The sequence below is a fragment of the Bos indicus x Bos taurus genome, chromosome 26 (genome assembly GCF_003369695.1).
Source record: "Bos indicus x Bos taurus breed Angus x Brahman F1 hybrid chromosome 26, Bos_hybrid_MaternalHap_v2.0, whole genome shotgun sequence".
Taxonomy (NCBI): Eukaryota; Metazoa; Chordata; class Mammalia; order Artiodactyla; family Bovidae; genus Bos; species Bos indicus x Bos taurus.
Window position 1 is genome coordinate 44,377,610 of NC_040101.1, and position 13,344 is coordinate 44,390,953.

Consider the following 13,344-nt stretch of genomic DNA (forward strand, 5'->3'; position numbering starts at 1 on the left):
AATATTATTAAACCTCCCTATTAAACCTTAAAAAATAAAATAGTTCACAGTTTTCTAATGAAGTCAGAAGATTCTGCTTTTAAAGTTAGTTTAACAATGAGACTTTCAAATAAAACAATTATATTAATAAGAGATGACTGATGACTTGCTTATAGATTTAAGGACTATCCATTTTTCTTTTAGTGACTAAGCTTATTTAATTACAAACATTTTAGAATCAGGGAATAGGACATGTAGTAACTACGTTCATATTCACAAAATATTAATGTAGCACAATGAGGCGATAGTCCCAGTAGTTTAAACCCAAATCACATCTGTGTTAAATAAGTATTATTGGTCCAGTTTCCAATTCTGTTTTCTCTGTATATATAGTTAATGTCTGGCTGAATCTGTATTTACTCTTCAAGATTAAAAATTAATGCACCAAGTTTTATTAAATCAGGAATTATTATTGCCTAAAATCCTATGTACCAAATAAGTGTTTATTCAGTAGATGGCCAACATTATAGCTTGCATGTGTCCTAGACCAGGTATATATTTTGTGCTTAAGGCTAACTTTTGAAGATTTCTTACCTCCTTTAACTATTTCTGTAAATATTTATTTATAGGTATTAATGTTCTTTGATCACATAAAAAGTGAAAGGATTCCTAGGCATTCATCTGAACATTTAAGTAAGCTAGGTTTCTGACTATATCTATACAACTTTTCCCTATTTACTTAAGTGTATGTTGATACTTTTACAAAGGCCTAAATGTTGAAGAATTCATGACTTAGAAGTACTAAGTCACCGGCAGAGCCAGAATCACAAGTCACGAACTTCTGTTTGTAGGATAGGGTGTGCTCTTGCATTATTTTTAAGTCTAGCATCGACATTGTCTCCTTGAATCTCATCTTACCTATTAAAAGTTATAGAGTAAAAAACTTAGTCATAGATGAGAGTTCATGTGTATTTACTGAAACATTTTATAGATTCCCCCAAGTCTGATAAAACTAAACAGGAAATAAAAATATACCCAAGAGGAGATAGCACAGGCAAGCAGTGGTGACTGATCTGCATGTGGGTTAAAATATACTAGGATTCCATTTGATTTTCCTTGGAGACACTTAAGAGTAGACTTCTGAAACAGATTTAAATTATAGATTTTGCTAGAGTAAATAGGGCCACACTAGCCTTTTGTGTCATTGTCTTTTAGTTACTGGCATTTGTATCCCATCTGGATGTCCCTTTGGATTCTTGGACCTTACTTTCAAAATGCACCTACTATTGTTTGCTTTGTAAATTAACACTGAACCATTTCTGCTATTGCAGTATCAACATGAAGATAACATTTTAAGTTTCATACATTTTTATACCAGGTTGTACTTTGTTTTCGGTATTAAGAAGAGACGTTTGCTTCTTAATAATAGTGGTCAGTCATAAAGACTAGAACCTAATTCTGTTATCTTGAAATGATGACAGAGTTGATTCATTGACCTCTGGCAACAGCAAGAAAAAAATTGTGAATAATAAAGGACATCTGAATCTTACTCTTGATTTGTGTAAGCTGGTGATATTGGAAGAGATGTGGTTTTGGATAGAGAAAGATAGGTTAAGATTATCCTAGTATTATTTTTGTTTCTAGATTTTGCGTATGTGTCTACATCTCATCATCCTTACAGCTGCAGCTTTATTTACATTCTCATTGGTTTTAGAACTTCCTTTGGTGTATAAGGAGAAATGAAGAGAGAAGGTGAAAATGTAGGCAACTTTGTTTCTTTCTAGCAGTTCTTACAAGTTCCATATGTCACTATTTAAAGAGTACCCTGTACAGATTAGTGCTTGTGGATTCTGATCATCAAAGTGCCAGGTGAATCATATTGTCAGGCATGTTTAAGAAATGCTGCTGCTGCTGCTAAGTCGCTTCAGTCATGTCCGAACCCATAGACGCCAGCCCATCAGGCTCCCCTGTCCCTGGGATTCTCCAGGCAAGAACACTGGAGTGGGTTGCCGTTTCCTTCTCCAGTGTTTAAGAAATGATATATGATCTATTTCACCCCACACACTTGTTCTCTTGTTGTGGTTATTTTCAGGTTGTTAACCTATTCTGAGGGTTTGTAAGCTCCTTGAAGTCACAGAGTATGTCAGTGTTTGCACTTTTAAGGAAGAGAATCCATTGCTCTCACCCTGTGTTTAAAAAGTTAATGAATATACTTGTATTCATTTGTTCATTCAATATGGTTGACGCTTGAACAATATGAGTGTGAACTGTGAGGATCCTCAGATCTGCAGATTTTTTTCAGCAGTAAATCCTACATGATGCACTTGGTTGAACTGGTAGCTGTGGAGCTGTAGATTTGGGAAAACTGTGACTACGGAAGGCCCACTGTTAATTATACATGAGTTTCTGATTGTTGGAGGGTCAGCACCCCTAACCTTTGCACTGTTCAAGGGTCAACTGTATATAATAGTATTATTTTAAAAAATATGTACCTCTAAGTTAAGGAACACTAGAAAATATACTTCATACTTCTTGCCAGATTTTAAGCAATCAAACATCAGGAATTGTATGCCCTCTTGTTCAGTTGCTCAGTTGTGCCTGACTCTACTACCCCCATAGACTGCAGCACACTAGGCTTCTCTGTCCTTCACTAGCTCCCAAATTTGCTCAAACTCATGTCCATTGAGTCAATGATGCCATCAACCATCTCATCCTCTGTTGTCCCATTCTCCTCCTGCCCTCAATCTTTCTGAGCATCAGGGTCTTTTCCAGTGACCTGGCTCTTTGCATCAGGTGGCCGAAGTATTAGAGCTTCAGCTTCAGTCCTTCCAAGGAATATTCATGGTTGCCTTACTGTCCCTCTCATAAACACTTTTGCACAGATATATTTTAGATTTGAGTGAATCTGGGCCTAATTCCTTGGACCTGGTAGGCTGCAGTAGTAAGTAAGCTACGAACTCGTGCTCCACATTTATGGCCTTTAGACAAAAGATGTTTTATAGGACAAGAGCCATTTACCTAGCCAACTTATTTTGTCTCCTTTGTCATTCAAAATCATCAACTGTAAGGGCTGTAAAACATAACTGAGGTATTAAAATTATTTTCAAATAATTTCTAAGTAACAAGAAAGAATGAAAATATCCCTTCACTTATGAGCTGGAGTGGTTAGACACCTAAAGAAGCTAAATCATCTCTAGTTTGGCTTTTTTACAAAGGTCTCTTCAGATGGTGATTTCCATGTTAAAAAACATAGCTATTTATTCAAAAAGGAAAGGTGTACAGAGTCTCCATGATGAAGAGACTTCCTAAAGAGTAACCTTAAAGAGAAAAAAAGACATGAAATACTAAGCAACATTTCCTGGCTTGGAAAAGAAAGCGCTCTGACAGTGTTTTTGTATTCTTTGTCTTCCCCAAAAATCATGACCTGAGGCCAGTGGGAACAGAATGGAGGATTAAGCACACAATTACCGAATTGCCCCTTCAAAAGGTATTTCACCAACCACTACAAAACAAATCACCCAATTAAAGGAAGTATTTTAAAAATTCACCTAGAAATAATAGCAAAGTAATTAGTAAAGTTTTGCATCCTGTATATGTCTTTCTTTATCAATGTATTTTTTTAAAACCGTGTTAGCCATTACAAAGCTATTTTTCATTCCTATTGTTCTAGTACAACAGGGATAGGAGTCAAGACCAAGTGATAAGAGTCCACAGTACTCTTGCCATGAATGCATCACACTCCAGACTCATTGGAAAATTACTGATTTTCTTGGATCAATTTAATCCAACCCAGAATTATCTGGCTTCTGGAACCTCCTGAGACTTTCAGAGGGGTTAGCACTATTGTTCTCAACCCTTAACTGTTCATCAGAATCACCCAGAGAGTCAGCCAGGGAGCTGTAAAAGTGTATAGATAATATGATACTTCTTCCAGACATTGCTGATTTACTTGCCCTGTGGTGGGACCCCTATTAAGTGGTTTCTAAAAGATGCTCAGGAAGTTCTGATGTGCAGCAAATGGCTGAAGATGACTTGTTTGGATATTTCCAGACCAGTTTTCCAAAGCTCAAATATAAGGATGTGGGTCGGTGGGTGGGTGGGGGACATTGCAAGAGCTTAAGTAATAACACCATATTGTAAATATATAAAATGGTATCAGAGTAGTCTGAAACAGTTTACTCCCTTAGTATCTGAAATTTCTAAATCCAGCAAGCACATGGAATATTATTCAAAAAAAAGTCATTAAGAATTTGACTGCCAGGAAATGCTTGAACACATACAAACACTGTCATTGGGTCTGATCCCAACAGATGTCCCTTTTAGACACCTGTTGGAGTGAACTGTGCCACTGACCCTTTAAATGGGATGGAGCTTTAATTTTCCAAAAGCAGGGACCCAGTTGGAATGCTAGAAATGCACATTTGTTGCTTATGTTCCATTCTAGTAAACCATCTCCTGAAGAATTATGTTGATCTCTTGATTGTGTAGTTAATGAGATAAGTCTACAAATAGCATTCAGATTGACTAGCAGTCTTATTTATAGAGGTGTACTGGAAGGAGTTGATTTCCCATAATCAGCTAATAAGGAGAAGCAATGTTATTTTTACCTTCTCAAGAGTCTTTCAAGAATTGATGTGTGAAAAAGGAGAACTGTCCTCCTCAACTAGAAACTGTTGAAAGCTCACCTAGAAAGCTATTTCGCATTTCTCCTAAGTGGGGAGTCTGGATTTGTGTTTGATTATAATGGAATAGCTAACATGTTAGCACAGCTTAACACCAAACATGCCTGTGGATGATTCTTTCCAAAACCCGACATAAACAAGCTGTCTTAGTATCCTTATTTCAGGCACGTTCATCATGTCTATCTATAGCATACTACTGAATCAGGTACTGCCTGGTTTAAGGTCATGGATTACACATAGCTATTCAAATACTTTATTTTTGAGACAGCTGAATTACTCCCTGACCTGACTTTAGTTGAGTGGGAGGATCATCTTTATGCCTTCCTGCCCTTTCTAAAAATAGTAGGGCCTTTTAACAAGGAGATATTTTAAGCAGCTCATATTCACTTGTCTCATCAGGAGACACTTATTTTGGCCACTTGCATGTGTCCAATTTGCTTGTCTGAAGAGTTAGACTTTTGAAGGCTAGTCTGTGCTCCTCCACACCACTCATATAAGAAACTGGCAAGCCTAAAGACACTGGGATTACTAGCTGAGAGTCAGTGGGTAATCACAAACGAAGGGAAGACACTTTTTAGGAATGTGAATATGCTTCTGAAACCATCCATTTCAGATATTTCCACATCAGTCCTCAGCTGTTTGGATCTGTTTTCATAAAACCTGGCTGTGACTGCACTCCAGAGACCTCAATGATCTTGCCGCTTTTAATAATTATTAATAGGAGCCACTGCCAGCCTGTGGATAAGGGAACCTAATGAGAAACTGCCATCCAAAAACTGAACTGCAAAAACAAAGCCAAGCAAAACCAAACAATCCAAAACAAAACCAAAAGAGAACAACACAAACAATCTGTGCTCATAAGAAGACGCGTAGAAAAGCACCGAGATGTAACTCTGATTTGATAACTGGATTTATCAGTCACATGACTGGCATGCAGTGGGTGCTTTGTATTTTTCTACTTTGAAAATAGAAGCTCAAATCTAGGTATTCTGCACAACTGGGACCAAAAAAAAAATTATGAGTATGAGAAAACGCAGACTCTAAAAGCAAGATGGAATTTAAGCAGGTAAACCCTGTCTCACAGTCATGTCATTCCGGTACAGTTGTACGTGGTACTCGTGTTTGCACCTCTAAGAAATTTCCATTTTTTCGCATCAAAAACTCCAGATATGAAGCTGAAGCTGCTTTCTTCGCCAACCTGAAGCTGTCTGATTTCAACATCATTGACACCCTTGGAGTTGGAGGTTTCGGACGAGTAGAACTGGTAGGTAATCATTCTTTAAATGCTTTTGAAAGTCCTGTCTTCTTTTTTAATTTTTTTCTTCCAAAGATTTTTTCTTCTCTGTCTAATCATTCATTACTCTTGTTCCTAAATCCGTACCAATACTTTCATATCAGCATATCAGAGTTTTCAACAAAGTGAACTATATCATGTAATCATTAAACAAAAAATAAACATCAATGTACTTTTCAGAAAACCTCTTCATAATAAATGGAAGGTAAACACATTTACTTAATGAGGAGTCATAAGGCACTTTTTACCCAGCTGAGTTTCTATGATCTTTATTTACTTACTAAGTTCTGAGCAGTGCTCACTAACTTAATTATGCACTCTATAATCATAATAACTAAAATATAAATTTATGTATATATAAATGGAGATGAGGTATATTTACATGTCGTATATACTTATGCATATAACATATAATTATTCTCACCACTGCTTTAAAAATTAAGTAAATGGTGTAGTTATTCTGTGATTCTGTAGTTATAAGTACCTACTGAGATTACAGTACATATATATATAACTATTAAATAATATGGTTTGAATATTTTATATATTTCACACATATTTCTATTTCATGTGTACACACACAGAGCTAAGTGTTAAGATTAAGAAGACAGTTTGATACAAGTTTATACATTAAACACATTGTATCAGTGTGGGGTAAACCAGATGAAAGCATGTTCTATTGTGTCTGTTTAAAATATAAATTTAAAAACAAAAACTAGGAAAAAATGTATTCTAGTTGCTGCATTCCAGACTGTGTAGATAAAACCATATTTGAGAATTCGATTAGTGGCCACTCTTCTGAACGTGGAGGATCCCTGATATTAGACACCAGTACAGTATGTTAGGAACTCCCTGAGACTGTGCGCAGTTCAGTAAATAGTTACTGTTGCCGTCAGGTGACAGGAGAAATCCCCTTCCATAAAAGTAGCTTGAAATCCCCTTCCAAAAATCCTGATGGCAACAGTAACTATTTTTATGTTTGTCCATTTGTGCTACAGTAGGGGTTTTTGAGTTGGATAGCACAACTATGCTATTTACTTCAGTATTAGACAAGAAGTGTTTAGAGCCATAGCGTATTGCATTGAACTTGCATTATGCTTCCCTTAACACTGGCTGGAGGTACTACAGTAATACTGCTTCTGACTCCACTCCTGACTTCATACTGTGCCTCTGGGGATCAAATATTTTCAGTTATAGGAGTGAAAATCAAATAAGGGCCTAGGAAAAAAACCTCCTTCTTTTCTGAACCCTGCTAAACTAATGCAATCTTAGATTTATTTTTCAAAAATATTGATTTTGTGATAAAATATAACTTCATATAGCTGGTGAAGACTTGATGACAGTGTTACACATGAACATCTTAGCACTGGGGAGTGTTGGCACGTAGAAAGGGCGCAGAGCATAGCACTCCTAACCATGACGTGTTTATTGTCTGGTGTGTTTGTTTATATTGCTCTTTGTGTCTAAAAACTCCTCTCTCTATGAAATAGCATAAAGGACAGAATCTCCTTGATATTAATCTTATGGCTGTTATAGTTTCTTCAGTATCATTTTTAAAGACTTTGTACAACAAAAGAGCTGTTTTAGTTGACCATAAAAATATCAACATTATAACTGTGGTCTCCTAAGAGGTCTGATAACTTCAGACTGGGAGCCTTTGCGTTAGCAGTGAGATCTTTTACGAAATACAAGAATTTACTTAGGATTTTTGAAATATTAGAAATCACTTAAAGACACTGAAACCCCTTCAAGCTGCATAATCAAATGCCAAGCTGATAGTGGAAAACTTCTAGAAAATTCCCTCAAAAATGTGAGAAGGCACAAACAACCACCCAATTAAGGAAGATTTGAAGTGGACAGTTGGTAAAGAACCCACCTACCAATGCAGGAGACTCAAGAGACACAAGTTCAATCCCTGGGTCAGGAAGATCCCCCAGAGGAGGAAATGGCAACCCGCTCCAGTAATTTTGCCTGGAAAATCCCATGGACAGAGGAGCCTGGCGGGCTACAGTCCACGGGGTAGCAAAGAGTCAGACAGGACTGAATGCACATGCACATCCATGCAAAGTGGGCATATTAAAGGTAATGCAGTTTAAAAAGACAAAATTCACATGTGTTTGTATGCAACTGCATGGTTGAGTACATACATATTTATTATAATCTTCATCCCAGGAGGGAAATCGGAAGTAGTTCACCCTAACTTTCTTCTCATGGATATTATATTTCACACTTTTACACAAATGTTTGTAGACTAATGGAAATCATATAGGTTATAACTAGGTATAAGGTATAACTAGTACATCCCAGGAAGAAGGGTATGTCCTTAACCTCTGAAGTGACGTCATCTTGTGTGATCTTGCACTTCCCAGAACAAGTGGGATAATCCAAATATCCAAGTTATCTTCACTGTTCAGTGTAGACTAGCCATTTCAGTGATCACTATTACCCTAGAATCCACTACCCCAGTTCTTGCCACTTACTAACTATCCTATAATATTAATTACTGGGTATGAAAAATATTCTTCTCTGTGATGATTCATTTTTACATGTATTTGGTGATTCCAAAATTAGGAGCTTGGCTTCAACCCTTTGACTGCAATTACACATTCTGTTGTCATAGCTGATAGGGAATCATGGTGAGGACACTGGTGACCACCCAGGAGACTGTAATGTCCCTTTAGAGTAATACTCACACCCTTCATAGGTAGGCGGCAGGTCTAGATAGAGCCAGTTCTGTTCTGTTGTGATTACAGAATTTTAACCTTCACTCCTCTCTGCAAATGGTGCATGTGAGATATTCCTGTTGATTTTATAGAGTGCTATTTTGATGCAGTATATCCTTCACATGAACTCATTTTACATATGTATACAAAGTAATGCACGTGTTACTGAACCACCAAAGACAGAGATTCTTGGGCTCTGGAGGAGGAGAATTCAATCAGAGGCCAGAGACTAGGCTTGATCACTCAAAGCTTTTGTGTAATAAAGTTTTATTAAAGTATAAAAGGGATAGAGAAAGCTTCTGACATAGACATCAGAAGGGGGCAGAAAGAGTCCCCCCTTACTAGTGTTAGCAATGGAGTTGTTATATACTTTTTAACTACTTATTACAGTGAATCAAAAGAATGTCTGGAAGTTCTAAAGACCTCACTAGACCCACTCCCATAATTTACATTTTAAGATAACAGGATTAGCCAGAAGGTTTTTTTCCAGAGACTGTCCTCAAGCAGGATACATTATTTTTATATAAGCCTAAAGAATGTAGAGAGAAAAAAAGTTTGTCCTTTCCTCCTCCTTGAGAATCCAGACCCTTCTCTCCTTGGGGACACCCGGACTTCTTATCAACCTGCCTAGGAACTGACTCTCTCAATACCAAGTACATAATAGTTATACCTTGAACCTACCAACCCTTACTTCAGTAGTAATGTTGATCAGGTAAGTGACATTATAAAAATTACCACAATTTTTATAATAGTAGTCTTTTTAAAAATGTTCCCAGATATAGATTATAAGATTATAAACTCTTGAACTGGGTATGTAGAACTAAGAAATTTGTATTTATGAACCCTATTTCCTATTAGAAGTTAGAAGTGTAGTTTTATTATCATTTGATATACAGATCATGTTCATGTCATTTTGCTTAATATAATACCCTTCAAACACTTCTTAGCATTTCTTAATTTTATCACTTATGTCAATTTACATGAACTTAGATGCAGGGGTATTTTTCAGACAGATGAATTACTGAAATGGTCTACTGCCAAATTTTAGAGATGAGCACATAATTTAGGAAAATAATAGAAACTTAAATATTTCTTCAGTGATGAGACAAGAAGCTTAAAGTAAAGGCCTTATATGAATGGGAGTTCTGTTCTTAAGTTATTCAGTCTATTTCATAAATACTTTAGCATAACTGATTTCAACTACTCTCAGACACGTCTTATTCACACCCATTACCTTTGGGAAGTCATTTATACTGCTTTCCTTTCTGTGACCTGGTATATGCTTTATTTTCTGTACGTATTTTATTTTGAAGAATTGCTTTCTTACTTACTCAGGGCTACCTGCTTACAGAATATTTTCCAGAAGATCACATTCCATTTATAATAGCACCTTCAGTGAAATAACTTCTTTTTTTAATGTATGATATAATCGTTAAAGCTATAAGCACTGCTGTAAGACATCTATATAATCCTCTTAATTTACAAGACATAAGTGTAAAATAAGGAGATTGATTTTTACAAATCACAAGTGAAAATTAATCTCATTCCTTTATGGTCACATTTCGAATTTACTCTCATTTGCTCTTGTCAGAGAGGCACTTGCTTTTCAAAGTAGATTGTGTGTGTGAAAGTCGCCCAGTTGTGTCCAACTTTGCGACCCCACAGACTATAGCCTACCAGGCTCCTCTGTCCATGGAATTCTCCAGGCCAAAATACTGGAGTAGGTAGCTGTTCCCTTCTCCAGGGGATCTTCCCAACCCACTGATCAAACCCAGGTCTCCTGTATTGTAGGAGAATTATTTACTGTCTGAGCCACCAGGGAAGCCCCTCAGAGTAGACTGATACAAGTCAAATTTACTAATCTAGCAGTGATATGTGGTGGTTGCTTTAAATGTTAAATATTTAATCTATTTATTCAGCAATTCAAACCTATTCCAGAACACCATACTTGGATAAAATATAGGAACAGTGATATGGAAAACATGATCTCTGTCTTCTTGGATTATATTCTTTCTACATCATTTATTTTATATTTATGTAGCCAGCTCTCTGCTGAGACATACAAAGTTTAATAGAAAATAGCCACTGCCTCTAGGGACTCACAGTCTTCTGGGACAGGCAATCATGCCAAGTAATAAGTAAACCCATAGAGTATGAGCAACATGTGCTCAGCACATGGAAAAAAGAGCAAGACTTCCTGAATGTCTTAGAATTTCTAAGACAGACGATCAACAACATTAAGATACTGACATAAATAACCTAAAACGTTTTGGTATACTTCTCATAAAATGATCTATTGCAAGACAGTTTATTAATAAACTGATAGTATGTTTATTGATAAATTGATATTACTTTCTTACTAAAATAATAAAGCTTTTTATTTGAACCCAGCTTTATAATTTTCAAGTTGCTCTCATATCCTGTGTATAATTTTGCCTTTATACTACTCTGGGAGGTATAATCCACATTTCACAGGAAAGAAGTCAGGAGTAATGTGTATAAGTGACCTAAGATCACAGGGCACTGAAAGAGCTGTTGTTATTGCCCAGAACTACTGACTTTTAAACTAGAATTTCTTTTGTAATCATTCTGACTTCTAAAAATATTTAGATTCTGTCACGCCAGTAACAGCCACCATTATAAAATCAGACAAGTGTCACACTTCATTATCATATGTATACCTTTGTTTTCTTTTTTTAAAAAAGTCTGTTAGAATTCAAGAACCTGTATTTATGATGATCCACTATTCACCTCTTCCTCTGTCAAACCTTCAGAGAGTCTCTTTTCTCTTTTGTGGCTCCTAGTTTAGTGTTAAAATATCTATGGAGGGAAAAATAGACATGAGACAGTATGACATGGCAGCTAAAAGCTAGAATCTGGAGTCAGTCTTTCTGGATTCAGATCTTGCCAACTGTGTGTGATTAGTCATTTACTTAAACCTCTTGAGCCTCAGAGGTTTTTTTTTATTGAGAATAATAAAAGGGTATGTGCCTAACAGATTGCAAAGATTGAATGAGTTAAACTCCATAAAATACTGCCTTCCCCATAATAGGTTAGTACGTTTTGGCAGTGTTATTATTATTATTAAAATATGCTAATAATAACTACCCATTGATCATTTTCGGCTTTGCCTGTAGAAAAGGGAAGGGATGAAATAATTTTCCTCTTTTCTACCATTGTCAGGCCAAGTCCTGAGAATACACGCATTTCCCCAATATAAGAAAGAGCCTGAGGTCTTCAAATGACCTACTATGAGAGCTTGTATTGAATTCCCCCAAACCACTAAGCTCCTTACTTTCTGATCTGTCATGAGTGCAGATGGGAAACAATTTTCAGTCATCCTCACACTAAACCTTTGTGAACCTGAAGTAGTCTGCTCTAACGTATCCATTTCTCTTCTAAATTGTAAAGCCTCACCCCTTAACCTCTGGATAGGAAATCATTTTTGGTGCAAACTCCTAAATCATATCCACTTTCTCCGTAACTTTCTTAAACCACGGCACCCTGGTTGGGCACAACAAGGGTCTGGCTCTTGCCAAGTGGAGGGCAAAGGTCACCTCGCATTTCACCTGTGCCGCAGTTCCATGACGGGATTGCCCAGGATGGGGCAGTGTAGTAGCAAGTTGTGAGAACTCTGCCTACACTCACAACCACAGTAGTGTAACAGGGTCTATGTGCTGTACACGTGTGTATCCATACACTCTCAGCATTTGTCCCAGCTGCTCAGTCACTCTGTGTCACATGAAAGTGACGTGGAAGACTATGTACACCAACTTAAAAAAAATAGGGACTAAGAGATGATTAAAGAAAGAAATGAGGTGAAGCACCTATTGCTCAGTCAACAGAGTTTTGTTTCATTGTTATGAAAGGGGAAAGCTTAATTCCACAGGGAAACCCCACAGAAGATGAAAACTTTTTAAGAGCTTCTTGCTGCCAAGCCACACGCATGACAGTGAAATGGAATAGCTGTGGGACCACTGAGCGACGCTGGCATTTGTGGCCACGGCAGTTTATGCTGCAGACGATGCCTGGGGAAAACCCTGCCATCCTACGGCCTTGTGTCCTCAGTAACCAGTGAATCAGGACTCTATGCCGGGTGAAAACTCAAAATGGCCTCATTTTAATACAGCCTTTTCTCTAGACATACCTTTCTAGTCAATACAGTGTTGGTCTCTGAGTCATGTCCGACTCTTTGCAACCCTGTGGGCTGTAGCACACCAGGCCCCTCTCTCCACTGGATTTTCCAGGCAGGAATACTGGAGTGGGTTGCCATATCCTACTAGGATTATTATTAAACGTGTCATCCTTATTTATTCTCCAAAAGAATGAAAATTGACACAAATTATTAGTTGTGATAAATAGTATTGATTTCTGAGAAAACAGGTTATTCAGAGAGCCAAAGAAAATCCAATCTGATAAATGCTAACTGAACATAACAGTGTAGTCACAGTACAGGCATTCCTGAGAGGGGCTGCGGGTTCAATTCCAGACTACTGCAATAAAGGGAGTATCACAATAAAGCAAGTCCCAGGAATTTTTTGGCCTGCATATAAAAGTTATGTATATACGATTGTTGTTTAGTCACTAACTTGTGTGTGACTCTTTTGCAACCCCATGACTGTAGCCCCCAGGCTCTTCTGTCAATGGGACTTTCCAGGCAAGAATA

General features: G+C 37.1%; 1 protein-coding gene across 5 annotated transcripts in view; it reads left to right on the forward strand.

The window, feature by feature from the left end:
- PRKG1 (protein kinase cGMP-dependent 1) overlaps positions 1 to 13,344 on the forward strand; it is a 1,417,535-nt gene that overhangs the window by 1,356,313 nt on the left and 47,878 nt on the right. For 4 of the 5 annotated variants that reach the window (XM_027529231.1, XM_027529230.1, XM_027529232.1 and 1 more), the window contains one exon: positions 5,829 to 5,925. In XM_027529231.1, coding sequence (XP_027385032.1) covers positions 5,829 to 5,925 — 97 coding nt within the window. Of the gene's footprint in view, positions 1 to 5,602; positions 5,728 to 5,828; positions 5,926 to 13,344 lie in introns of those variants that run through there. The other variant, XM_027529234.1, reaches the window with a different exon arrangement.